Source organism: Podarcis erhardii, assembly GCF_964252035.2.
Source record: "Podarcis erhardii genome assembly, chromosome: 17".
NCBI lineage: Eukaryota > Metazoa > Chordata > Lepidosauria > Squamata > Lacertidae > Podarcis > Podarcis erhardii.
In genome coordinates, this window is record NC_138515.1 from 10,521,393 (window position 1) to 10,548,434 (window position 27,042).

General features: G+C 42.1%; 1 protein-coding gene across 16 annotated transcripts in view; it reads left to right on the forward strand.

Annotated features, from left to right (window-relative positions):
* Window positions 1-21,941, forward strand: part of POSTN (periostin) — a 51,666-nt gene extending 29,725 nt beyond the window's left edge. Inside the window, exons 13-25 of one of the 16 annotated variants that reach the window (XM_081844958.1) lie at window positions 927-1,057; window positions 1,352-1,454; window positions 2,208-2,275; window positions 5,498-5,543; window positions 7,173-7,247; window positions 9,252-9,296; window positions 10,974-11,069; window positions 11,731-11,820; window positions 13,997-14,077; window positions 14,753-14,833; window positions 17,623-17,709; window positions 19,627-19,668; window positions 19,950-21,941. In XM_081844958.1, coding sequence (XP_081701084.1) covers window positions 927-1,057; window positions 1,352-1,454; window positions 2,208-2,275; window positions 5,498-5,543; window positions 7,173-7,247; window positions 9,252-9,296; window positions 10,974-11,069; window positions 11,731-11,820; window positions 13,997-14,077; window positions 14,753-14,833; window positions 17,623-17,709; window positions 19,627-19,668; window positions 19,950-20,017 — 1,013 coding nt within the window. In that variant the 3' untranslated portion in view covers window positions 20,018-21,941. The remainder of the gene's footprint in view (window positions 1-926; window positions 1,058-1,351; window positions 1,455-2,207; window positions 2,276-5,497; window positions 5,544-7,172; window positions 7,248-9,251; window positions 9,297-10,973; window positions 11,070-11,730; window positions 11,821-13,996; window positions 14,078-14,752; window positions 14,834-17,622; window positions 17,710-19,626; window positions 19,669-19,949) is intronic. The other 15 variants (XM_081844968.1, XM_081844967.1, XM_081844969.1 and 12 more) reach the window with 15 other exon arrangements.
* Window positions 21,942-27,042: the final 5,101 nt, after the last annotated feature.

The window sequence follows — 27,042 nt, forward strand, 5'->3', positions numbered from 1 at the left end:
TCTAGGTTTGTCATTGCTTTTCTCCCAAGAAGCAGGCGTCTTTTAATTTCCTGACTGCTGTCACCATCTGCAGTGATCATGGAACCCAAGAAAGCAAAATCTCTCACTGCCTCCATTTCTTCCCCTTCTATTTGCCAGGAGGTGATGGGACCAGTGGCCATGATCTTAGTATTTTTGATGTTGAGCTTCAGACCATATTTTGCACTCTCCTCTTTCACCCTCATCAAAAGGTTCTTTAATTCCTCCTCACTTTCTGCCATCAAGATTGTGTCATCAGCATATCTGAGTTTGTTTATATTTCTACCTGCAGTCTTAATTCTGGCTTGGGATTCATCCAGCCCAGCCTTTTGCATGATGAATTCTGCATATAAGTTAAATAACCAGGGAGACAATATACAGCCTTGTTGTACTCCTTTCCCAATTTTGAGCCAATCAGTTATTCCATATCCAGTTGATACCCATGTTGAATTTCAGGGGCCTGTGAATAAGATATGCACAAACTGTTGAAATAAACAAATCAATAATACACTAAAATCCAGCCCTAGTTGATAATCTCTTGGATTATTCACAGTCTACTATGCTTTCTATGAAACTCTGAACACTACTAGAGGCAACAACCTTGTTACTGTGTATTTATTTTATTTTTACTTTTTCAAGGGTGAAAGAGCCCCTGGTCTTGTCAGAAGTTCTTGATCCCAGCTCAACTCACTGATTTTCCTTGTGGATGTGGGGGGGGGACCAGATCTTGAATTTAGGGCATTTTGTTCCGGGATAAGGGATTAAAAGGTAAACAGGTTCTCTGTAGCACAAAAAAATTAAAATTAAAATAAACAGCTCCCCTGTAGGAAACTTTGCTAGCCAGTGGAAAGGCTTGGTGAATCATTGATCCAACCGTACTTACGTCCATCACTGATTTTCTTCCACAGGGGACCAAAATGCTCTCAGGAATATTCTGCTTTATCACTTAACTCAAGGAGTTTTCATTGGAAGCGGATTTGAACCTCGTGTGACCAACATCCTCAAAACTATCCAGGGCGGCAAATTGTACTTGAAAGTGGTGAGTATTGACAATAACCTTTCGACAAGAATGATTAAACCTGTAATTTAAGTTGAAGGACGGAGACAGTATTCTGAGAGATGTGCGAAACCTGCCAAGAAATTTCTCTGATTTTGTCAGAACTCTTTTGGCTTCTCTTGCAGTCCCTAAAGCATTTTGACAGAAGAGGATTTTCTAACATTGCCTTACCATGTGTATTCCACTATATAAGATACTAGACATTATAATAATATTTCAACTGTTTGGAAATGTATTCTCTCTTTTTGTTGTTTACCTTTATTATTTAATCCTTAGGTGAATGACACTCTTCTGGTGAATGATTTAAAAGCAAAGGAATCTGACCTCATGGCGACCAATGGTGTGATTCATGTCATTGACAAGCTCCTGTATCCCGCAGGTGGGTTGTGGATTATTGTAATGTATTCACCCGTGTTCCCTAGACCATTCATGCGCTGTTTTCCAATCAAAAGGGAAGCAGGTTTTCTGTAGCATCTGACCATTTGGTAAATTGATTCAGTCATCTGCACAAATCTCACCTGATGGTAGATGAATGAACATTATACTCGTCTCCTATCTCTGAGTGGTGCCCCAGAAAAGCTTTGCTATTCCCTATGTTATGGTATTTTTAGCACACGAAGAGTTTTTCTATTTCCCAGGCATTTTATTCTTAAATATTTTAGCAGTTTTCACACTATTGTACTGATATAATTCTCTGCTGCTAATTATATTTTAGTTCTTCTTTAGAGCTGGCTTTCTTTTGCTTTCGAGTTCTGTTTCATGTTGCATTTTATGGTTTTAATTTTTACTTTAAAATTACCCAGAGATGGTAATTTAGATGGTATAGAGTTGGTATATAAATATAGAAAAGAAATAAATGAAGCATTTAGCTCTCTGGGACAGAAGTACTTGAAAAACACAATATTTATGTTTATAATTACTCTGAGGAAATGTGGTGCGTTTGAGAACTTTACAATCCCTTTCTCCTGTTTTCCAATTTAAGTTATTCATATATAGGGCATAGCCGAAACATTTTACTGACTTTCCATTTTGAAGAAACCAGAGTATTGCTTAGGATTTTCTCTCTGTGTTAAAATTATCTTTATCTCACCATACTTTTTTTTAATCTTTTTCTTTATAAACAAAAACGTAGATGTACCTGTTGGAAATGACCAGCTCCTCACAATTCTGAAAAAATTGATTAAGTACATCCAGCTCAAGGTATGTTCTATAGATTGTAATTTGTGATAACACATAGAGCCAAATCTGAATCACACCAGTGGGTTAATTTCCACTGCTTTTTGTCCATGAGGCCAGAAAATATGTTTGTCATAGAATAGCAATGTCAGTGAGATGTGGGGCAGTTAACCACCCAGCAGATGCCCAAAGCAGAGACACATCAATAACTCCTATCCCACAAAGCATATCTACTTCACCAAATGTTGATGATCATCAATTCCCTGACGTTCTTTTCCTGTTGCCTACTAAGCATCAATACACTTTGATGGCCACAACCCTGACAGTGAGGTGGAAAGAGGGCTTTGCAAATAGGATCCATGCTCTTAACTCCACTTTGGGACATCCTCCTGGCTATGCAATGAACATTGCCCCATTGCACACTTGCCCCTTGCTTAGACTGGAATTGGTGCACCTCAAGGAGCAAGCTGGGGTGGCTGTCCATAAATTCGACTTTGACATGGGTGCCAAGAGCCCTTAGTAACAAGTAATTCCCCAAATGCTTTTTATTCAGGAGAATAGCAAATATAGAGGACAGCACAGAGATGAACTGGAATGAGTAGAGACCAATGGCAAAGAAAACAGAAATAATTTGGTATGTGGCAAGGTATGTGGTTGTGGACAGAGCCTTGAGGGCATAGCTGTCAACTGTTCCCTTTTTTTTAAGGGAAATTCCCTTATTCCAGATAGGATTCCTCACAAGAAAAGGGAAAGGTTGACAGCTATGCTTGAGGGGTTGTCCCCAATTTGCTCTGTGCTCCAGTTTCTGCACTGCAGGTTTCAAAGGTGGACTTCACCTGTCAGAGATTCTTCAGCTGTGATTCCTGCAATTGCAAGGGAGTTGGGCTAGCTACAGTAATTTTTGTTCTGTAAGACGCACCAGACCACAAGACGCACCTAATTTTTGGAGGAGGAAAACAAGAAAAAAAATATTCTGAATCTCAGAAGCCAGAAGAGCAAGAGGGATCGCTGCGCAGTGAAAGCAGCAATCCCTCTTGCTGTTCTGGCTTCTGGGATAGCTGTGCAGCCTGCATTCACTCCATAAGACGCACAAACATTTCCCCTTACTTTTTAGGAGGGAAAAAAGTGAGTCTTATAGAGCAAAAAATACGGTAATCCTTGGGATCCCTCCCAGCTCTACAGATCTATGATTCTGCAAGGCCTTAGTCAGGGTCTGGGCAGAAGAGGAATGATGGAGACCGCCTCCCCAACCTGACCCTTCCAGAGGAGAAGAAGAAGACAGCTCACAATTACAACAGGGGTTTGAGGGAAGTCACAGCTCAGGGGAAGATGAGGGAGAAAGTTGGGAAATAATGGTAGAGGAGGAGGCGGCAGAGCCAGAGCAGCTGGCTGACACGTTATCACTAAAAAGCATCCAAGACCCACCATCTCCCAGATGCTAGCGAGCCTTAAAAGTAGGAGAGCAAAGAGCTTGGAGACAGATGGCCCTAAGCGACAACCATAAAGGGCTTGCTGCTGTTGACGAAATGGGGAGTGGGTGAAAGGAGGGGTGGAGATTTACTTGGAACAGCGCCATTATTCCAAGAGGCTGTGTTCTCAAGCCTCTCTCTGTAAATATTGAATAAAAAGCAGATGGTAAGGACTTTTCCTTGTCTTAGCCGTTCCTGGCAACCTGCTGTAGGGGTTGGTTCCTCTGCCACCTGACAGCTGTGCACCATAGGTGCCAACTCCCTGGGGCCCTGGGTGTCCAAGCACCCACAAAATTCCCCATGAAGTGGCCAGGCACCCACAAATTTCTGTGCCAGGGCCATGCACACTGCAGGGCGCCCAGAGCCCTGGGCAACCACAGTCAAAGATGCTCAGGAAAGTGGAGGTTTCAGTGACAGCTGTGGGTCAAAATTAATGTCACAATAAACTCAGAGCAGCCGCTGCAGCAAAGAATAGCTCCATATTGAGAGTCTCCCCCTCCCATTTCATAGAGCTTAGTCTGTGCCCTGCTGCCATTGCAATAGCATGTTTCACCCAGTGGCATCGCAAGGGGGCGTGGGGGTGCTCTCCGGGTGCCATGTCTGGGGGGTGAGAAGAAGGCACCCTGTGGGGTGCTCACCCCACTGCCCCGGGCGCGGTGACGCACGCAGCCATTGCGCCGCCGCAGCCGCATGTGGAGGATCCTCCGTTCGCCTCCATTCAGTGCTTGAGCAGCGCATGTGGCAAACCGGTACGTACAACACATGCGCGGTGTTGCACGCATGCGTTGTATGTGGTGACAGTGCACATGCACTGGACATAGCGGTTTGCCACCAGCGCCGCTCAAGCGCTGTATGGACGGCAGTGGGATTACTCCGTCGCCGCTGCAGCCGCACATGGAAGATCCTCCGTTTGTGGCTGCAGCTGCAAGCAGAGGATCCCGCCACCGTCCGTACGGCGCTCGAGGGGTGCCGGCGGCAAACCTCTATGTATGGTGCATGTGCGCCGTTGCTACGTGTGGCACATGCACCCTACCTAGCAACACTGCACATGCCCCCTATGTAGCGACGCCGTACATGTGTCATATGTATCTGCGCAGTGCATGCGTTGTACTTAGCGGCGCCACACATGCACAGCCGATGGTTTGCCCCACCCCGGGTGTCGGTTAACCTTCGTTCGCCCCTGGTTTCGCCTCCTCTACTCCACCTTATTGACTGCTGTTGCAAGAAAATGCACAACGTGGTAAGAATGTAAGAACAGCCCTACTGAATCAGGCCAATGGCATCCTGAGCCAGCATCCTGCTCTCAGTGGACAACCAGATGTCTGTGGGAAGCCTTTGAGCAGGACCAGAGCACAACTGCTGCTCTCCCAACTTGTGATTCCCTGCAGCTGCTGCTGTTCAGAGGGATACTGCCCCCAGCTGTGGAGGTAGAAAACATCAGGATGCAAGCTCAGTTTTGATGACGAGTTTGGTCTACAGGCTGAGTTTTACTAGATGTTTACTAGAGGGGAGTTTTGGCAACCCTGTGTTTTGTGGGAACATTTAGTTCTTGGCCAAAAATGGGATTATTATTTTTTTTTAATGTGAGTCCTAGATTAACTTCCAAGGATCTCTGCTCCTCTGTGTTGCATGCTTCAGATGACATTCTCGCCATGTGAACTTGACCCCATGTGCTGCCAGTGTGATGGTCATTTCTTCCTTGTGAAATGTGAAGTATTGTTTTCCACTTCCCTTTAGGTACCACTAGATTTAACTCATCTTTCTCTCCCCTCCACAGTATGTCCGTGGCAGCACATTCAAAGAGATTCCATTGACATTTTACAGTAAGTATTTTTAAAGGTGACATAAAGGTCGCAAATGTTTGATGGGATGGAGGGATTTGAATGTCCATTTTGGATAACTAGAACTGTCTAATAATGGTCAGGAAATTGGGGGGCAATACTGCATGTGTGGCACAGAGTGGACACTAAAACAAATGGCCCTAAAACTCATTCATTAGCAGATGATCACCCATTTTGAAGCCTGGAAATAACTCTCCATTCACGAATGTCCATTAATGTTAACGGTCCATTCATGGATGTTCATGGCTTGAAGAAGAGTTGCTGTTGTTGCTACTGTGAGATGCAAACCAGAGATTTCAGCTGACTCCTTCAGCAAAATCGTTTCCTAAAAGGTGCAACTGGACTTTTAATGTGGAAAAGCAAAGACAGTCAGAATACATGGGACTTGGAAGTACTGAAATTCGGCAGGATCGTGCCCTGCATTTGTATCACCCAATAATATAGTTATTGTGCTGGTGAAAGAAGCACAAATAATTCTGGAAAATATAGCTTAAATTATTGCTTTCAGTCTAAAAAGAATATATATATATATATATATATATATGGTAAAGGTAAAGGGACCCCTGACCATTAGGTCCAGTCGCAGATGACTCCGGGGTTGCGGCGCTCATCTCGCTTTACTGGCCGAAGGAGCTGGCGTACAGCTTCCGGGTCATGTGGCCAGCATGACTAAGCTGCTTCTGGCGAACCAGAGCAGCGCACGGAAACGCCATTTACCTTCCCGCCGGAGCGGTACCTATTTATCTACTTGCACTTTGACGTGCTTTCGAACTGCTAGGGTGGCAGGAGCTGGGACAGAGCAACGGGAGCTCACCCCATTGTGGGGATTTGAACCGCCAACCTTCTGATCGGCAATGCCTCGGCTCTGTGGTTTAACCCACAGCGTCACCCACGTCCATATATATATATGTGTGTGTGTGTGTGTGTGTGTGTATGGTACGGAGTTGTCTTTCAGTCAGAAAGGAGGTAGCTGTTAGCAAAGGGCTTCATTGGTATAGCATCACAGAATCACAGAATTTTAGAGTTGGAAGGGACCATGAGGCTCATCTAGTCCACCCCCTGAAATGCAGAAAACTTTTGCCCAATGTGGGACTCAAACCCACGACCCAGAGATCAAGAGGCTCATGCTCTAACAACTGAGCTATCACTTTTTAAAAATTAAGAAAGGGACTTTGGTGGCCACAGGTTTACTGATACCACATCAGTTGTCTTGCTAATGGGAGTACCACTGTATATGTGTCAGGAACTCTCTTCACAGATTCTTTTTTAGAGTTTGTTCACGGGGAACTTCCACAAGTACAGGAAGCTCCTTGCTTCAGAAATTCTCCCTCCAGTGTGTGGAGGGTGATCAGAACGGTGGCAGGGAGAAGAAATAGCATGGCTGCCCCCCTCCCCTCCCCACATGTTTAGTTTAACTCTGAAGAAGATTGTTTTTTGTTCTCTGGAACAAAAAGCATGCACAGTCTGCACCTCTTGAGGGCATCACATTCCTGTTTTGGCGATCTCCCATAAAACTCATTCAATCCCAGTAAGTCCCCCAATACCATTAAAAAGGACAGTGTAGGGTATCCGTTTCTAACTCCACCAGTTTTTGCTTTTTCTTACTTTCAGCCACCCGAGTTATTAAAGTTGTTGACCCCGGGACTAAAGTAATTGAGAGCAGCTTTGAGCCCAGCATCCGAAAAGGTAAAAGTGGTTGGTTGGAAGGAGTAATATGAATAATAGCAGATATAGCCAAATAAAACTCAGAAACTTTGAGTTTGCTGAAAGGAAAAAAGCCCACAACGTGTTGAAATTGTGAGGTAAAAGCGAGAGATGCCACCAAAATTTAATCTATTGAAAAAATTAGTGCTGGGTGGGCCTTTGCCTATCCAAATAGGAAAGAGGCCAATTAAAACAGATTAATTTAGAAGAACATCCACTGCCCATTTGAAAACAATCTGTTTTGATTTTGAGGTGGAGGCAACAACCGCTACACTCCCTTTATCTGATGGTATCTATTGGAGAACTGCTACTTTTGCAAGTGGATCGCGTGGGTTTTTAAAATTTGTCAGTACAAATAACAAATGATTATGACAATTGATTGGACTTCCCAAGCCGCAATTCTCAACAAATCCACTTCCAATTTTTACCTTAGAAGAACACTGAGGAAAAAATGTTTTAAATGCTCTAACCTTGAATTCAATGTGTGACTTTACAGACTGGCGATGAAAGAATGAAGGGAAAACTTAATAAGATCAGGGTTACTTAGGCAACCACGTCCATGCTCATTTTGTGTTCTAAAAGGGGAATATAGAGTGGGCTTAATAATACGTTGCCGCAAGCACAGACTGGGTCATATAGAGGTATAACTTAACCGAAAAAGCATGTTCTTTATTATCGTTCTCCTTTAAGTTCTGTAATGATTGTATTTGTGGCTTGAAAGAGTAAGTCTGCTTCATCACACGGTCGCATCCATGCCATGTATTTAAAGCACTCTGATACCACTTTAACAGCCATGGCTTTTCTCCAAGAGTGCTGGAAACTGTAGCTAGTTATGGCGGCTGAGAACTGTTAGGAGACCCCTCAAAGATCTACGATTGTTACAAGCCTTAAATGCAGATCCCAGGATTCTAGAAGGAAGCCAAAAGCAGTGACTCACATTGAGTTATGCCAAAGGCAATGACTAACGTTCAGTAATGCCAGGCTTATAGGTTAGAAAAGCAGTTCCCCGAGTGGAGATTAAATAAGCAGAGAAAATAGTGAGTGCTAATCACGCCCTCTATGCAGCCAACTTGTCATTGGCTGCCAGACTCGTCATCCTACCGCTGGCTTCGCCCCAGGGTATGATTTGTGTTGGGCAGGCTTCTCAACATTGCTCACAATCCCACCTCTGATGACTCAAGAACAGTCCTCTTTAGAAGCCAATTCCAGCTTTTCTTTATATGCCAACAATTGCAACACTGGCAGCCACAAAAGAACACAGAAGCATTCTTCACAGGGCCTCCCAAATGTGTGGAGAGACCAGAAGATACTTGGGCCAGGAAATGTCTTAGGAAGCCATATTCCAATCATTCATTCAAAAGGAAAGGGCTTGTCCACACCAGTGCCGAATGTGTACGTGCTGCTGTTCGCCTTCCCATTTAACTTGTGTTGTGTGCATGATGTTCTCCTCATCCAACTGGCAACCCAAAGAGGGAAAGTAAATCCAATACGAAATGCTACATGGCTGTGAACACACTGTGTAAGGAGGTCCTGGTGATGTTTCTGGGGTGCCATGTTTTCCCTCAACTTTACTTCTGTTTTGTTTCTGACAGCTGAAAGGAAAGGCAGCGTTTATAACGGGACAACACTGGTTTCAGCGGTTGTTCTGCTCTGGATCTGTATTTCAACATGTATTTTAGACACAATGCTGTGGAAACACAGAAGAGATTTTACAGCTAGCATGAATAAGCAAATAAGCCAACGGTGGATACAATTCAAGCATAGTTAGGCACTTTTAAGCACCACTGACTTCACTGGAAAAGTTGAGCATGTGTTTAACTCAACAGGTCCTGGTACTTAAATGGGATTAGATTATGCCCTTAGCTTTTTATCGGAGTTGGTCAAATGTTTTCTTATGTTTAGATTATGTAGCCTAGCACAACATAAAATTGTTTTAAAAACTTCAACCATCTGATTCTCTTGAAATATTTCTTATCATTATCACAGAAATAAAAGTAGTTGGTGGCACCACAGTTCGAAAAGAGATTGAAGGTAATGTATCATGAAAGAGGATAACTAATAGACTTTTCATAATATCCAGCTATGAAGCAAAGCATCAAGCCTCCCCCCCCAAAAAAAAAATATTTTTAGGGCAGAAAAATCACAAAGTCAGGGAGCCAAGGACCAAGAGCAATTTGGTCCTTGAGCAATTTGGAAAACAGAATCTTTGTACTTCATTTGACCTCGAAGAGGGAAATGCTTCCTTCCCTATTTCCTATTAATGTTCTTTAAATGGCTGCTGCCACTTTTGATGTAAGACTTCTGGGATGGCTCAGTCAAGAGAGCACAAGACTAAACCTCAGGGTTGTGGGTTCGAGCTCCACAGTGGGCAAAAGATTCCTGAAGTGCAGAGGGTTGGACTAGATGACTCTTGTGGTCCCTTCCAGCTGTACACTCTATGATTCTATGACATCATCAAGTGGCCAATGTGCTTCTGTTGAGTTTGCAGCCAAAATATTATAGCCACGAAAGAGCAGAGGTACAAAAGCAGCAGATGGGAATCAAAACCTTGAACCCCCCTGCACAGCTATTGCAAACAGATATCTCCCATGTTCCATATATTCCTATTTTTGCAGGCCTACTTAATCCATGACACATTGGATTACACAGTTGCATTGAATGTATATAAATTCACACCAGGATCAAACACTCTACATATTTCGGGACGCGGGTGGCGCTGTGGTCTCAACCACTGAGCCTCTTGGGCTTGCCAATCAGAAGGTCGGCAGTTTGAATCCGTGCGACGGGGTGAGCTCCCGTTGTTCTGTCCCAGCTCCTGCCAACCTAGCAGTTCAAAAGCATGCCAGTACAAGTAGATAAATAGGTACCGCTGCGGCGGGAAGATAAACGACATTTCCGTGCACCCTGGTTTCTGTCACGGTGTCCCGTTGTGCCAGAAGCAGTTTAGTCATGCTGACCACATGACCCGGAAAGCTGTCTGTGGACAAAAGCCGGCTCCCTCGGCCTGAAAGCGAGATGAGTGCTGCAACCCCATAGTCGCCTTTGACTGGACTTAGCTGTCCAAGGGTCCTTTACCTTTTTTACCTTTACATATTCATGCTCTGGAATCCTAACCCAGTCTACAACAGTGGCCTCATATGTACCAGTCATGGCTTCCCCTAAAGAAATCTAGACCGTTAAAGGTGTATGTGGTTAACTGTACATTGTTAAGGGTGTTGAGAGTTATTAGGAGACTTCTCACAGAGTTCCCTGGAAAGAGGGAAATTGTAACTCTGTGAGCAGAACAGGAGTCTCTCAACAACCCTCAGCACCCTTAACAAACTAGAGTTCCCAGTATTCTTTGTGGGAAGCCATCGTTGTGAAAGTGATATAAGCAGTGTTTTTTTCCTTTAAAAAATGTTTAAGGGTACTCTCATTTTCCTACTCATATTGAAATACTGCCCCTCATTGAGGCCAAACTTAAATTCCCAAAATGTTTAGGGGTATGCGTACCCCTGCATCCCCCCCCCAAAAGCACTAGATATAAGAGTCCATTCCAGATATGGCGCATCACTCTGAAGAATTATATCTCAGTCCCAATAGCTTTAGGATTGGCTCTGACACAAATGAGTAGGAGTTAATTTTGTCAGAGGCATTTTCATTAAGCATTGTTCGCTTTGTACGTCATATTTATAACTCACCTTCCCATTTTGAAATAATGCTTTTCAGGGCCCACTATTACAAGGCTCACCAAAGTGATTGAAGGGGACCCAGAATTTAAGCTGGTCAGGGAAGGCGAGACAGTCACTAAAGTTATTCACGGAGGTGAATATGTCTCATGGACTGCACATTACTAACCAGAATGGTTTGGAAGAGGCAATTCCCAGTTTTCTTAAACTGCTGGATTTGTTCTTAGCATGTGTTATAATGATGTATTGCAACTATACGGTTTTATTATTAAACCCTTTGCCTCTCTTTCTCTTCTTCTTGGAATGTATTCTCTCTTTTTTTCATTTTGTGCACTGAATTTTTGCTTTCTCTATTTTTTCACACCTGCCCTCTGAATTGTACCCATGAGATGAAATGTGGAAAAACTATTTTGATTCCTTCGTATTCTAACATAAGTAGCATGTTTCTAAGAATCATGACTGAGCCTCAAGAAACTTGATGTTTTGTCATCCTAGCTGTGAACAAAAAAATGAAAACTACCGGCCAGTCTACCCAAAGGCTCAACTAAATATTTATTTATTTTTAAATAATACATTATGTTCATAGCTTGAGATGGTGAATATTTGACATGGGCATGCTTGGGAATGTAAATGACTTTCTTTGCACTCTTCTGCAAGGCCCTGAGTGAGAACTTTGAAACTAACCATTTCTAACATTGACCCCTCTTGCCCCAATGGCTGCATAACGGAGACAATGGGGAAACATCGAAATAATCCAGTGAATTGACAGTCTCTAACTTTTTAAAACATCTTTATAGAGCCTAAAATTAAAAAATACACGAAAATAATTGATGGTTACCCTGTGGAAGTGACTGAAAAAGAAGTGACCGAAGAAAGAATCATTCAAGGTAAAATAAAAACATGCGCCAAAAATACGCCCAGTTTTGAAAACAATAGCTTTATAACGAAAATAATATGCAGAGTTTTAAAGGTTTCCTGATGGAGTCCACTTCTGATTCTGGGCCATTTGTGATGGTTACAAGAAGCAGAACAAACCTTTTCATAGAATGGCCATATAATCTCAGTTCTTGAGAAAAGACCTTAGGAGCATGAAGAAACAGCCCTCAATCAAGGAATTCCATTCCCACCTTAACGTTCATTGCCATCTTCCATCATTGCCATCTCATGTTCCTCTTATTTGTTATCTGTTTGCTGCATATTTGTTTGTTTGTTTGTTTGTATTAAAAAAATTATATACCACTTGATTGTAATAAAACCTTAAAGTAGCTTAAATTTTTTTAAAAATACAGTTTTTTAAAAAAGATCGTTGAAAACTGATACTGAAAAACATTCAAAAACTAATTAAAAACAACAATAAACTAAAAACAGATGCAAGCACATCCAACTTAGATATGTCAGGAGTGGCTTGCCTAAACAAAAATATTTAAAGTAGGTATTAAAGTAAATATTAAAGTAAATATTTAAAGAGTGTTCAGTGACAGTGCTTGGCTAATATCAACCTTCAAGGAGCTCCAAAGTGTAGGCAGCGCTTCACTAAAAGCTTGATTTCATACTATTTGCAGAACAAGTGTTACGTGGCACCTCTAGCAGTGCCATTTCTGCAGAACGAAGAGGTCCAATGAGCATGTATAGGGTAACGCTATCCTGCAAGTAATTTGGCCCCAAGCTGTTAAGGACTTTATATATGAATACAGACCAGTGCTTTTTTTCTAGGCAAAAAGTGCTGGCGCTCACCAACAAGCAGGGGGAGTGTCCAGCATGTGGGGGGAAAGACCTAATGCCAAGGCTGGGTGGCGAGGGTGGGTTAGCTGCTTGATGCTCCCTCGCCCACTTACCCAAGTATCAGGGCGCTGCTGCCCCGGTGAAGAGGCCTCTCCCCTGCTTTGGGAAGGAGGCAGGAGGACTCCAGGACTTTCAGAGCATCGCGCCTCCTTCCCTAAGTTGGGCAAACACTTCCCGGATTGGGGGAAGGAGGTACGATGCTCTGACAGGATCCGAGAGCCCCCCTGCCTCCTTCCCTCCCAAAAGGTCGCTGCACTGGGTACCATTGCGTACCATCAGAAAGAAAGCACTGATAGTAACATTTTGAAATTGGCATGGTAGTAAGTCAGCAAATCAGTGCAGTTCTCTGAGCAGAGATGTACTATGCTGACAGGACCTTACCCCTGGCGGCAGCCGCCTCATCCAGTGCCAGATTTACGTATAATTGTGATTGTAATTTATTATTTGTACCCGCCCATTATAAGCTAAACAAGCTATAGCTTAGGGTCCCACTCTCTTGGGGGCCCCCCAAAAAAATTAAAGGGGAAAAAACTGGATGTACATTTCCAAAATATAAGAAGTTCAACCATTACTTTGATAAAATACATATTTTGTTACGTGCAAATGGCTTTAGATACCTATTAGGTCCACAAATTACCATATGGCATATTTTCAACACAAAAAACAGCATCAATTTGCTGTTGGCAAAGGACAGCTGGCCATATAAAGGGCCCCATTACCTTCAGTAGCTTAGGGCCTCATCGAACCTAAATCCGGCCCTGGCCTCATCCATCCTACCATTGCATCCAGGCATCAGTTCAGGGCCTGCAGACCCTCTCCTGATCCAAATGTTATTGAAAAATAGAGCTGAGTCTCTTCAGCATACTGACAGCACCTTGCTCCCAAGCTCCCTCTGCATGGCACTTTCAAACCACATCACAAATTCAGGAAAGCTGTGTGAAAAATCAGCCTCTGAGAAGAATGTGGTTGTGTGTATTGGTCGGATACTTGTAGCACTTCTTGCAACAAATTTCCCTGCACTTTCAAAAGCCGCCCTGCTCTCTTTGTTGTAAGCTATGTGTCTGTCAAACCATCCACCAAACATGACACCCTCCTATAAGTTACTCTCAACGCACCTAAGCTTCGACTGAGACCTTATTCCACCATGACTTTTTTTATTACTCTCTGATATCATTACTTTGAACAGGAAGATATGGTTACCTGCAGCACAACAACGATAATTTGGGAGGGTTCCCCCCCCCCACACATCGCATGTACCTAACTGGATCTTTTTCACTTCAGGTCCTGAACTGAAATACACTCGAATCACTACAGGAGGTGGGGCAGATACTGAGGAGACTCTTAAGAAATTGCTGGAAGAAGGTTAGTATTCTATGTCAAAGGGGGAAGTATGGACTGTGATCTGGCACGCTCAAGGGTTTATTTTCTAAGGATAATAATGCTCATTTTAGCAGCTCCATAACATGAATAGCGGTTATACAAGGCAGAGTCTGGAAATGACTAGATCTGAACATTTGATCATGGGAATGATATGCACAAAATTAACAGGATTTCAGTTTCTAAATATGATTAACAGGATTTCAAATGTCTAAAATGAATTTTGTGAATGTCTGAAAACTCAGATACATTTAATGTTGGCAGTCACCTAAACAAGATTTTCAGCATTCATTTGCAAATTTCTGAAGCATTTAGAGATTAGCAAAATCCATCTGGAATTGGCAGTATTCAAAATTGACTTTCTAGTCTGCTATCTGGTTTCAATGGAAGGCATATCTTAGCTGTAATCTGTCTTGAATTCAATATGTACTACATTGATATTTTAATTCTTGTTCAAGTGAAACAGCCAATATACTGTATATTATAGATCAGGAACACACTGCAACCATTTATTTCTTTTAATGAAAACAACCAGATGTTTGGCAGGAGGCTTTTCACTGCAATAGATAATTGTGTAATTATAAAGTAAGCTCGTTAAATGTGCTGCAACTACCAATTTCTCAATGTTCCGCATCATGCCTTAAACATGTATTCTGTCAGAGGTGACCAAGGTGACCAAATTCATTGAAGGTGACGGTCATTTACTTGAAGATGAAGAAATCAAAAGACTCCTCAAGGGAGGTTAGTGAGAGTGAGACAACTAACCTCATCGTAATGAGTGCCAAGAGCTGACAAACTGATCTTTTAAACTTTTTAAAGACTGATTCAATTAAGCCAAATTTATGGAAGAAAAACCAAGCCCAATGCATGAAGTGATGAACTTTGAACAATCCATTTACCTCCACACATGTTGGAGTACAATAAAGCTTTATTTGTGTGAATCTGTCCAGTCTTTAAAAAGTTCCAAATGAGCAATGAAGATTTATTTGCATTATAAATATTCTGTGATCACTTTTGAATTTTAAGATATTCTTCCAAAAGAAGTGCAACACGTGAGAAAAGTCCAAATCTTTTTGCATTGCTCATTTAAAAATGAATATTCATTGCTCACTATTTAACTGTCAAAGGCATGTACAGCATCCTTCTTTTGAAATGACTTTTGGTTCTGTGCATTAAAGCTTTGTAATTATCTTCAAGAGTACAGTGCACTCATCTTTGTACTGATGAGCATGTTGATGCAAACTCATTTCAGTTAATAATAAAAAGGTGCAGAATTCGCAGTCTGAACACCTATTGCAATAATGTGCAGCACCATCTTGACCTGGCGCCCCTGGCCAACTTAATGCTAGCCAGCAAAGCAGTTCTCAGTGCAACTGTGGAAGTAGCAGGTACTATTACCAGATATGGCATACAAATGTCATGCAAAATGGCTATATGGTTGGTTCAAATGAGGAATGACTGCAGTAGAATTGGGCAGTGATTCCTAGAAGTAGGAAAACGTGTGCTACGCTACAGAGGCAACCAATTTAGTGCTGTGACAATCCCATGTGTTTGAGAGATACAAATAACACCTTTCAATGGATGTTCAACTCACAGCATGCTGTTTTGTGCCCAATTTGTAGATGAGGATTTCGCCACCATATGGTTGCCAGCCAGCCAATAGCGTCTGAGCATAATGAACTGCCATACAGTATTAGTCGGGTGCACTGTATTGCCAGAAATGACATTCTGATCCTCTCTATTCTCCTTAATAATCTACTGATCGCCAAGAAATAACCAGAAGAAACTGACGGGCAACTTTAAAAAAATCGAATGCTTATGTTATTAATCTGTATACCTCGATTGAATGGTTTTGCTTGTTGTGGGATATTTAAGAAGTGAAGGGAAAAAAGAATTCAAGTATCTGGACAAAGTTAACAGTAACCCCGACCGCTAAATCCAAACTATATATTTTTATTCTTGCTCAAGTTAAAGTGAGACCACATCAGCTTCTGCTATGATTACCTCACAGAATTACAGTCCAACTGGCTCTACATTGGATTACAGTTTGAAATCCTTATATAATGAAGTTAACCAGGAAAGCCTTTCTTGCATAAAAATTGCCTAAAGAACTCAGAAAGCATTTAGCAAATGTCATCTTAGAGCACAAAAATCCAGCTGTGAAAGTCCCATTGAATTCAATGGGGCTCATTCTCAGGGAAGTGGGATTAGGGTTATAGCTTTAGTTTAATAAAACTATAAGAACAGGTGATAACATATTAATTTTATCTAAGGGACCTAACTGTAGAGAAAAGAAATACTGAAAAGCATCCATTTTTATGGCATTCCACAAACCAAAAGGTGACTCCAATAGTGGTTTCACAATTGTGCATTTGAGAAGAGTAGCATCTGGAAGACTGGAATCTCCCTTTAAAAAAAAAATTCTAAAGGATAAGTAGCTGTAGGTTGCAGGATGTGGATCTAACAGCAAGCAGGCATTTGAAGGCAGTAGCCTTCAAACTGTAACGTAAGAATTGCCTAATCCACTTTTCATGGAGTTGATATGGCTTATTCAAACTTACGCTGTTATTTTTTTTTAAAAAAACAACAACAGTGCAATCCATTGTTTCTAATCTCAATTCTTTGCCATTTTTCTTCTTCAAATATTCCAAGTGATAAATCATGAGTACAATTAGCTCAGTGGGAGAGTGCATGCGATGGATGCTGAAGATCTCAGACACATTCCACAGAATCTCAATTTAAAATCATCTCCAGTAACAGGGCTGAGAAATGGTCCCTGCCTGGGACCTGGGAAGCTTCTGATAGTCAGAATAGGGTCCTGGGTCAGATGGTCAAGTAGTGAGCCACAGACCACACGAAAGTAGCTAGAATCTCTGGCATAAAACCTGAAATATCAAAAAGTGATCCACTGAATTCTTCTTTCCCATTCTTCATGCAATTGTGAAGTGGCTACTGGAAACAGAACCCTTGACTCGTTTATTTGTCTTTGTTTTTATTTTTTATTTTTCTCACTTTGCTTCATTTATTCCAGCCCTTCTTTTCCTTTGACTGCCATGAGAAACCCATATAATTCTTTGAGACTTGCCTAGACCCCCACCCACCCCACCCCCATACACAGATATTAAAAAAACACATGATTTGCACACTGCGATGATGATGGCGATGGCTCCACAGATATTCTGGACATTAACTGGAGCTGTCTTTCCCCAGTTCAAACTGGTACAAAAATTCTTCCATTGCCTATGGTAACACAACAAGCCCTTTGCAAGTTGTGAACCGCACTGTTAAGATTATTGCAATGTAAACTAACAACAGTGCGTGCTGGTTGCACATTTGGGAGAACATCCCAGGTGTTGAGGCAATGCTTGGCTATCAGCCACAGAACAGAGGATTTGTCACTTCTAAGGAAATATTTGGGAATTTGCTCAGGTTGTACCCATCCACAGCCTCTTTCAAATATGGACCACTTTCCTGTTTTTAAAAAAACCTACCCACTCTTAACTGGCAATTGTTTTTAATGCCTGTTGTAGCTGGATCTGAGTACACCAAAGTTACTAAAGTAATTGAGGCAGAGCCACAGATTATCGAGACAGAAATAAAGAAAATTCATCTGGAAGGTTAGTTATGCAGTAATATGGAACCGCCCTCTTATCCAAACAATTGTTGTGAGTGAATTATTGCATGGAAATCAAGACCAGACCTAGAGAATACAGAATTGTTTATTTCCACCCTATACTTTCTAACCCAGTTATTTATGTAGCCTATTGGCATGAAATGACTTTGTTTTGTTCACCAGTTTAAAGTTGCAGTGTTCTGTATATTTACAACTTACTTGAATAATTTATTAGTCATTAACAAACAAACAAAAATCTGTTTCAATGATTCTAACCACCATAAAGGGATGTTAAGCATTTCTCATAGTTCCTTTCCTTTTAAACTTCCAACAAGACTACAACATACCTGTCATCTACTTTACTGTGTATATTAAGTTGTGCTCACTGAATATGTCATGTCACGGATTTGTTCAAGATATTGCATGATTAAACAGAATACTAATTGCTTTTTTGGGGGGGGACCAGGTCTTATTTGAAACTTATGCAGAATGCCTGTTCAAAAATATGCAAGTGTTTCATAAGCCTAAGCCAACTAGAAACATTGGAGCTGGTACCCAGAAAGGATGGGGGGTGGGAATGTGGGAACTTTCACAGTACTGTGAAAGGGGGGGGGAGTCTCAGCATTATGAGTGGGCAGTTGGTATTTTTGACAGCATCACCATTGATAAATTTTTATTTCTAATATCAGCCTGTTAAAACTGTAGCAATCTGCCCCTACAATACTTGGATGCTACAATGTGAAAGTGCATGTACAGTGGTGCCTCGCAAGACAAAATTAATCCGTTCCGCGAGTCTCTTCGTCCAGCGGTTTTTTCGTCTTGCGAAGCAAGCCCATTGACGGCTTAGCGGATTAGGGCTATTAGCGGCTTTTAGCGGCTTTTAGCGGCTTTTAGCGGCTTAGCGGATAAGCAGATAAGCGGCTTAGTGGCTTAGAAAAAGGGGGGGAAAGGAAAAAAAACCCGCAGGAACTTGCAAGACATTTTCGTCTTGCGAAGCAAGCTCATCGGAAATTCGTCTAGCAGGTTTTCCGTCTTGCGAGGCATTCGTCTTGCGGGGCACCACTGTACTCACACTCCTGCCTGCAGTAACTTAAAAGCACTGGCTTCCACTTCATTGTATCTTTTTTTCTTCTTCCAAATTATGGTCTCTTCCATTCGGAGTGATTCACAGGTGTTTAACGTTGTTTGGCTCATAGCTCCGTATCTCAAATTTCTAGGACTGTGGATAGAGAACCCAAAGCTCTGGTCAACTAGTGCCATGTACTATAGTGTGTGTGTGTGTGTGTGTGTGTGTGTGTGTGTGTGTGTGTGTGTGTTTCTGAAACAGCATCCCCTCGTGCCAGGAGGCAGAGACCTATTTTGTTTTCATTTTTTTGAAAAGTGAAAAACCCACCTGGACATGTTGAGTGCTATATTGCTTCACCATGCTTAAAGTAGTTTTTTTGGATCTCAGTCTGTCTCTATAATTGCACACAGTGCCCTACATCTCACTGAGGTGGTAAGTCTATGTTTGGGTGGTACTATGTTTGAATTAAAGGAGAGGCTCAAAATCACTGAGTGTTCCTTGGTGGAGGGAGGGGAACCCTACACGTAGAAATGTTGCTTATCAGGGACAAAACTAGGCTAGAGCTCTTCTGCCTGACACGCCATTTTTTTCTGTGTGCAGATGATAACATGTTTTGGAGAGTACTGTACTCTGATCACTGAATAATATCTGCCATCAAAACAGCAAGTGATCTATAGAGCATGTGAAATATATTGCATAGTAAAAAGCTTTTATTATTCATCCAGTGTCTTAAACTGAAAAAGAATTCTTCAGCTTTAAATTTCTGACATTTCGGAAGATACCTACTGCACTGTTTCAAACCTCTACAATAAATAATGCAAGATCGCAACACTGTTTTCTGTTTCTTCTTTTTAGAAGCACCTGTTAGAAAAGTACAAACATCCAGAAGAACACAAGGTATGAGGAGGAACATAACTCTGTCGTATTTATTTCTTAATTATTTAGGCATTTATACTGTGTGCAATCAATTGTGTCTTTCGGGTAGTTTGCGATGGTCTGTTTTTCCTTTTGTTTTATTGTGTATTTTGTGTTCTCCTTTTGTATTTTTCTGTTGTGAACCCCCTTGGGATCTTCAGATGAAGGGCTGTATGCAAATTTTAAAAATAGCAGCAACAACAACAACATATAGGAAAGGAAAGGTTACCTTAATAACATCAGTTCACTTTTTTGGTCCACAGGCTCACCACGGAGAAGAACAAGGCTCGTCAGACCTGCGAAAAAGCAGACTGTACAGAAAGAGAACTGAAGCTCTGAAGAAAAGCAAAAAGAAAAATCATAAGGGAAAACATTAACCAAATTACTTGTTCCCATTAACATCCTCTACCCCATAAAAGCAGATGGGAGTGTATATGGGAGGAAAGCACTTCCTAAAAGATGCATTAGCTGGTACGATCCTAAAGAGCAGGGAGCAACTCAAAATGTACCCCTTTTCTATGAATCCGAACTCTATAATTTAAATGCATTCCACCTGCAAGTAAATAAGCTGTAAAGTGAGAAAATCCAAGAGTGTAAGCTATGTAAATGTATCACCTTTAGATCAGCAAAACCATGTGATTTATGTTATTAAATACTATTATGGCACAGACGTTACCTTAGAAATCATAATAAACTTTAAGCAATGACATAGGATCTTCGTTTTCATCACTACGTAAAACATTTGCTAGCGAAGCTGATAGATTCTCTCTCCTGCACTCTCCAAAGATAATTCTCTCAAAACGCGAGCGTTCAGGAATGTTCTTGGATCGATTACTGTACTGGCTATCTAAAGTCCCAAATTAAAATAAACTTACAGTAAACACATTAGCTTCCATTCAGAGTTGCTTGAATGAAGAAGCAGACACTACATACTTAAACACCAGTGCTACCGTTCACCTGTTCGAGGTGCAAAAGGTGGCGGACATTGTATGAATTTAAACTCCCCATATTTTCAACTGTGTACATGTGGGGATGTTGAATGTGGGTTCAACCTTTTGTATATTCTTTTGTACTATCATTTTTTGTACATATAGGAACCAGCCCGAAACCAGATTGCAAAATCTGTTTATGAGTCAGGCTAATTTGATTAGAAGCAAGAGATGCTCTTTTGTTTTAAATAGTGTACTCGCATACTGATACCAAAGTATAAAATACATGCACCTTCCTTTCATTGATAAGGGCAGACTGAATTTGAAAAAAACCACTTATTTTTTGTTAAAATGTATAGAAATGGGGGACAGAGCCTTTCCTGACTTACAGAATTCAATGGAGCTTATTCATAAGCAAGTGGGGTTAGCATTGCAGCCTCGTATGTATTTTATTGGAGAAAACAGTTATTTATATGTACGTTCCCCATATCCCCAATGAAGCAACATTCATTTACATTTTGTACTTTCTGTAGCTGAGTACAGAATATGAAGTGGCCCTTCATTCCAGGGATGTTAACCGAATTAGCTTTTAGGCATGCTTATAGTTGACGCCACTTCCCTCTGGTTGAAACTAAACCTGAGAAGCAGCAAGTTTGACCTGTGGTATGATGATTTGATAGCTTTGGATTTGGAAAAAGATATGCTATTGACTTCAGTGGGACTAAAACAATTTATATTTAAGAACTTTGGCTTGTCTGATTTGTGAATTTGACTCTCTTGCTGAAGTCCTCTGCTTTATGGAATGTGTATTCCTGTGGAAATAGTGAGCCCTGGTGAATCCAGCAGGTCTTATTCATGAGCCATTGTACTAAGTAACCCACATGAATCTAAAAATCAAAAGAAATATATCTCCACTATAGTGTATAAGTACAGGAGACAATTGTAAGGTTTGTGAAACATTAGCCTTTAAAAAGCCTGCTCTGAATTGTTGAATTCTAAAACAATCAATGAAATGCATGCAACAAATTATTCTTGTTCAGGAAGATATATATCAACTGGTACGTGGTCCAGAAGCCTTTGCATAAAGGAAGCCCTACCAATTTCCATTATTGATGTGGGCCTTGTTTGTAAATTGTTGTTTTTATAACTAGTTTATTTGCGTCTTCTCCCATACTTGTATGACAACTATGCAAGAATCTTTGTGAAGGGAGTAACAACATTTCATCAAGGTGCCTTAATTTTGCAAAGTGTTGTTTAAAAGAATTACAGTGTGTGCCTTTATATTTTTGTTTTGAAACACATATTCATTAAATAAATTTGGCTGAATTATGGGGCTTTTGTAGTCAATATTTGATGAGCAGGAAAACATTCGTGCTTGAAAAATTGTATGTGCCAGTCATTTTTGAACAGTACTCTGTGAAACCACCAAATTCTTCAGGTAGATCAATAATGACTGACAAACTTCCTAGAAACATGATGAGGCTCAGCAGGCCTAGATAGTGCTTTGCAAGAACTGAGTGCTGCAGAAATCTCTGAAATTCTGTGGCAGGCATGAAGTGGTTCCTTGGTATGGGAAAGGCTCTCTCAACGTTTGAAAACCATTGACATATATTTATTCCTATTCCCGTTGAATGTATTGTTCATAAAAGCATTGTAAATCCAAGGTCCGGTAGGTTAGGGGAGAGCTAGGCTCCTGCAAGCCTTTATGTACTCCTGCCAAATGCTGAATTAAGTTTGGATGATTTTGCTAAAGCCCACCCAAAATGCCAGATACGAACGCTAATTCAAAAGCAGGTCTTGAGGCATATTTGCAAGTGGCCATGACTGACCCCTCTTGCAATCAACCAATGACTACTCTGTCCTGAAGGGGACATGATGCTGTCCTGTTGTTGTTTAGTCGTTTAGTTGTGTCTGACTTTCCGTGACTCCATGGACCAGAGCATGCCAGGCACTCCTGTCTTCCACTGCCTCCCGCAGTTTGGTCAAACTCATGCTGGTAGCTTCGAGAACACTGTCCAGCCATCTCGTCCTCTGTCGCCCCCTTCTCCTTGTGCCCTCCATCTTTCCCAACATCAGGGTCTTTTCCAGGGAGTCTTCTCTTCTCATGAGGTGGCCAAAGTATTGGAGCCTCAGCTTCACGATCTGTCCTTCCAGTGAGCACTCAGGACTGATTTCCTTAAGAATGGATACGTTTGATCTTCTTGCAGTCCATGGGACTCTCAAGAGTCTCCTCCAGCACCATAATTCAAAAGCATCGATTCTTCGGCAATCAGCCTTCTTTATGGTCCAGCTCTACTTCCATACACCACTACTGGGAAAACCATAGCTTTAACTATATGGACCTTTGTTGGCAAGGTGATGTCTCTGCTGACATAATGACATAACCTGACATAATGTCTGCCGTGCTCTCTGCTCACAGTCAAAAGTCATGGCGCTCCAACGCAGTGGTGGTTGGTGCCCAGGGTACTTGGCAGAGTTGCTAGGTAATCCTGGGGGCATGGCCAATGAGTTCAAGAAGCATGGCTATTTGCTCTTGCTCTTTCCCCATCTTCCACCCTCACAAATATACTGTGGATGCAAGCATTTCAGTTGCATGAGTATTTTGCACCTTTCTCTCCTTCATTGGATATTTTTAAAGCAGAGGTTGGATGGCCATCTGTCAAGGATGTTTTTGTTTAGATTTCTGTTTTGCAAGGGGGTTGACCCTTCCAATTCTACTATTATGTGATTCTAAAGCAGATCAGCTGCACAAGTACTTTGGACCCAACTGAACCGAAGTAATTCCCACTGAACTCAACGGCAATTGCTCCCTAATAAGTATGTTAAGGATTGCGGCCAGAACTGGTTAGTCTTAAAGGTACACCGCAGAACTGTTAACTAGGGCCCCCATACATTTCCAGACCTATAGGAAAATATTGTGATCCCCCAGGATGTGAAATAAGGTGGAACGGTGCCAGTACAAAAGTATTCTGTGCCCTAATAAACGCTGATTCTCCAACCCCCTCTTCACTCGTAATATAACACTCTGCACTTTTGCAGAGGAACCACACTTTCGGCTCGCCACACATCCTTCAGGGAAGCTGAGGCCCACTTCAGATTAAGGTGGAAGGAGGTCCATGCCACCTCAGAAGGCAACAGCTCTAGGTCACACCCCACACATAACACCATCACCCCCCATTTTCCTACAGCCCTTTGAAAGGGGGTGAAGGGAGGCTTAAATGGGCCAGTTTACCTGGAGGGAAAGGTGTGGGTGATGGCAGCGTTTGGATCCTGCCTGCTCTTTCCATGCCCTCCCCTCTTCTTCAGTTGCTGCCTCCTCCGCTTGGACAACCCAGTGGCTGCAGCTGCCCAACACCATCTGAGCTTGTGGAGAGCTTGTCTCCTCTTTTCTTGACAGTAGGGAGGTGGCGAGTCATTGGGGTGACCCCAAGAAGGGGTCATTGGGGTGACTGGGCAGGAGCAAAACACAGTCCAGAGGAGTGGTGATGGGGCAGCAGCCCTCAAAGGTTATGAGCGCCTTTCAACTTTTACTGGCCTTCTATTTTGCCATTCTTAAAATGTTGCTGCCCTAGGTAGAAGCCCCGTTCACCTGGTGGTTAAACAAGCTCTGAGATGGAGTGATATTAAGTTGCCTGGGATCTAGGCAAGAACGGTTAAAATCACCACTCAGCTATGGAGTTTGCCTTGAGATAGTCACTGTTTCTCTGCCTAACCTATGTCACAGGGTTGTTTTGAGGATAACATGGGGAAAAGGAGATCCATGAATACCAGCTTGAGATCCTTGGAGGAAAGGTGGAATGGATATAAACTCAGTACTAATAAATAAAGAATAATAATGATAAAAGTCTGCTCTCCCTGGTTTTGAATTGGGGAAGAATCTGGGATACAACCAGGAGAAAATGTACATAGATAGACTAAGTCTGCAATCCGCCAAAAGCATTGAAGGGATCCCATTGAAGGGATGCTGTCCAAACCACACCTGATGTTGGGACTTTGAGTAAACATACAAACAGTAAGGCTGCAACCCTAAACACACTTACCGTATTTTTCTGTGTATAAGACGCCCTTATTTTGGGGAACTCCAAATTAAGAAAACACCCCTCAGCACTACCCGTGTATAAGATGAGCCCCAATTTTAAACCTAATTTGGTAAAAAACAAAACAAAACTAGCCTTATACATGGAAAAATACGCTACCTGGGAGCAAGATCCATTCATTCAATGGGATTAACCTCTGAATAATCATGTTGAGGACTGTGCTGTAACTATGTACCTGCCAAATACATTAATTAAACAACAGCTATTTACTGTGTTGGATAGTGCAACTATGGTGGAATCTACACACATAAAAAAAACACTGTGAAAATGCTTTTAAAAAGGTTTTGAAAAATACATTGAATTTGGCATAGCTTGCTGTTGCTGTCTGGTGTGACATTTGTTATATTGCACTTTACAACACATTTAAAACGTCTTATCTGCAGCTGTCTAGCTGAGTCCTATATGTGCAAAGACTAACCTGAGTTCAGTAGGGCTTACCTCTGAGTAGACATGGTTAGATTCAGGAAGATGGAGGCCTTATATTCCTAGCTTTCGTGCTCGCTTCGGCAGCACATATACTATATTCCTAGCTTTATAGATGTGGACTTCAAGGAAACAGTTCTGAACATGCTCAGAACAGACGTATGATTCTACTAGAGGCTTGTGGTGGGGTGGTGGGCGTTCCTGGATCATGACAACAGAAAGAGTGGGATCCCACACAACCAGGGCTAGTTACGCAGCAATATAACAATTTCACATGGTTTAATGGCTGGAGACAGATGGGAGTAACCTAACTGCTATAGTAGTAGTTTTGGATTGGGATTGGCTGAATGGTGCAGAGAGCTAATTGGCCAGAGAAGATTGTGTGGCTTTGAGATTTGGGGGGTGGGGGTTTGAGGGCTGTTTGTTTGTTTATTTGTTTTTTTTATTAAAAAAAGCTTGACCTTCACTTTGGCAGGGCTCTTCCCCAGTAGCCCTGCTTGAAGAACCTTCCACTGATCCAGTGTGGTCATGACATTCAGAATGAACTGGATCTCTTTAATGTGAGGGAATGCTCTGCGTGTGCACCAAAGCCCTTGGTTTTTGCAAAGAAACTGTTCTACTTGGAAGGACCTCTGAGTGGTGCTTCCAAAGAAATCAAGATGAAAAATCAACTCAATTTGGGCGGTTAGTCTAATGCAGAGTAAACTAGCTTTTAATTCTCCATGTAAGACCTGATTTGTGGAGAAGAACATGACAGCAGGACTACTGCACTTCTTAGAAAACCAGGGCTTGGCTCTTCCAGCTGTAAACTAGTCTGAAACTTCTGGCTGGTTGACCCTGGACATGCCACCTCTTCTAGGACAAGTTGGGACATACTTAGCTGCAGAACAAAATTTGTACTCAAGTGGAAGAATGATTACAGCCCGTTCTAAACAGCTGTACTTTTCATTCTGCCTTTAATTAACCCCAAGTTTTACTTAATTCCTAAAATAACTTCTTGGGGAATATGGCAATTTTACATATAATCATGCCCAACAAGATTCTTCACCTGTTCAAATTAATGAGTTTCATTTTTATGGAAGAAGTTCACCAAATGTCGGGTATTTAAGGTCTTGGTCTTGCCCAATCTCGTCTGAGTCACATGGGTTTGGTTTTTTTGATATTCCCCTGGTCAGGTTACTCTAGCTCACATATTAAAAGTAATCCGTGTCTGTAATGGAAAGAAGAAGAGCCAGATGGTTCGGGAAATGGTGATAATTGAACAATATTCAAAGGTAAAGGGTAAAGGGACCCCTGACTGTTAAGTCCAGTCGCAGACGACTCTGAGGTTGCAGCGCTCATCTCGCTTTTCTAGCTGAGGGAGCCGATGTTTGTCCGCAGACAGCTTCCAGGTCCTGTGGCCAGCATGACTAAGCCACTTCTGGTGAAACCAGAGCAGTGCACGGAAACGCCGTTTACCTTCCTGCCGGAGCGGTACCTATTTATCTACTTGCACTTTGACGTGCTTTTGAACTGCTAGGTTCGCAGGAGCAGGGACCGAGCAACAGGAGCTCACCCCGTCGTGGGGATTCAAACTGCTGACCTTCTGATCGGCAAGTCCTAGGCTCTGTGGTTTAACCCACAGCGCCACTCGCGTCCCTAGCCAAAGAGCTAGGCATCTCTAAAAGGTAGGAGGGGAGGGGGTACCAGAGCATCTGGCCCTTTTGAATTGCTTCACCTCTTATTGCCGACGTGTCGTGTGGTCACAAAGCTTTGAGGGGGATGGCCCTTTTATTGAAAATTGGGGGGGCTGCCCCCCGGGACCCCTACTTAGTGTGCCTGCCTCAGGAAGATAGTTCCAGGCTCTCAGGGTTGGTAAACCCCCCCCCCGGTTGGAAACAGTGTTGGAAATGTGATAAAGCACGCTA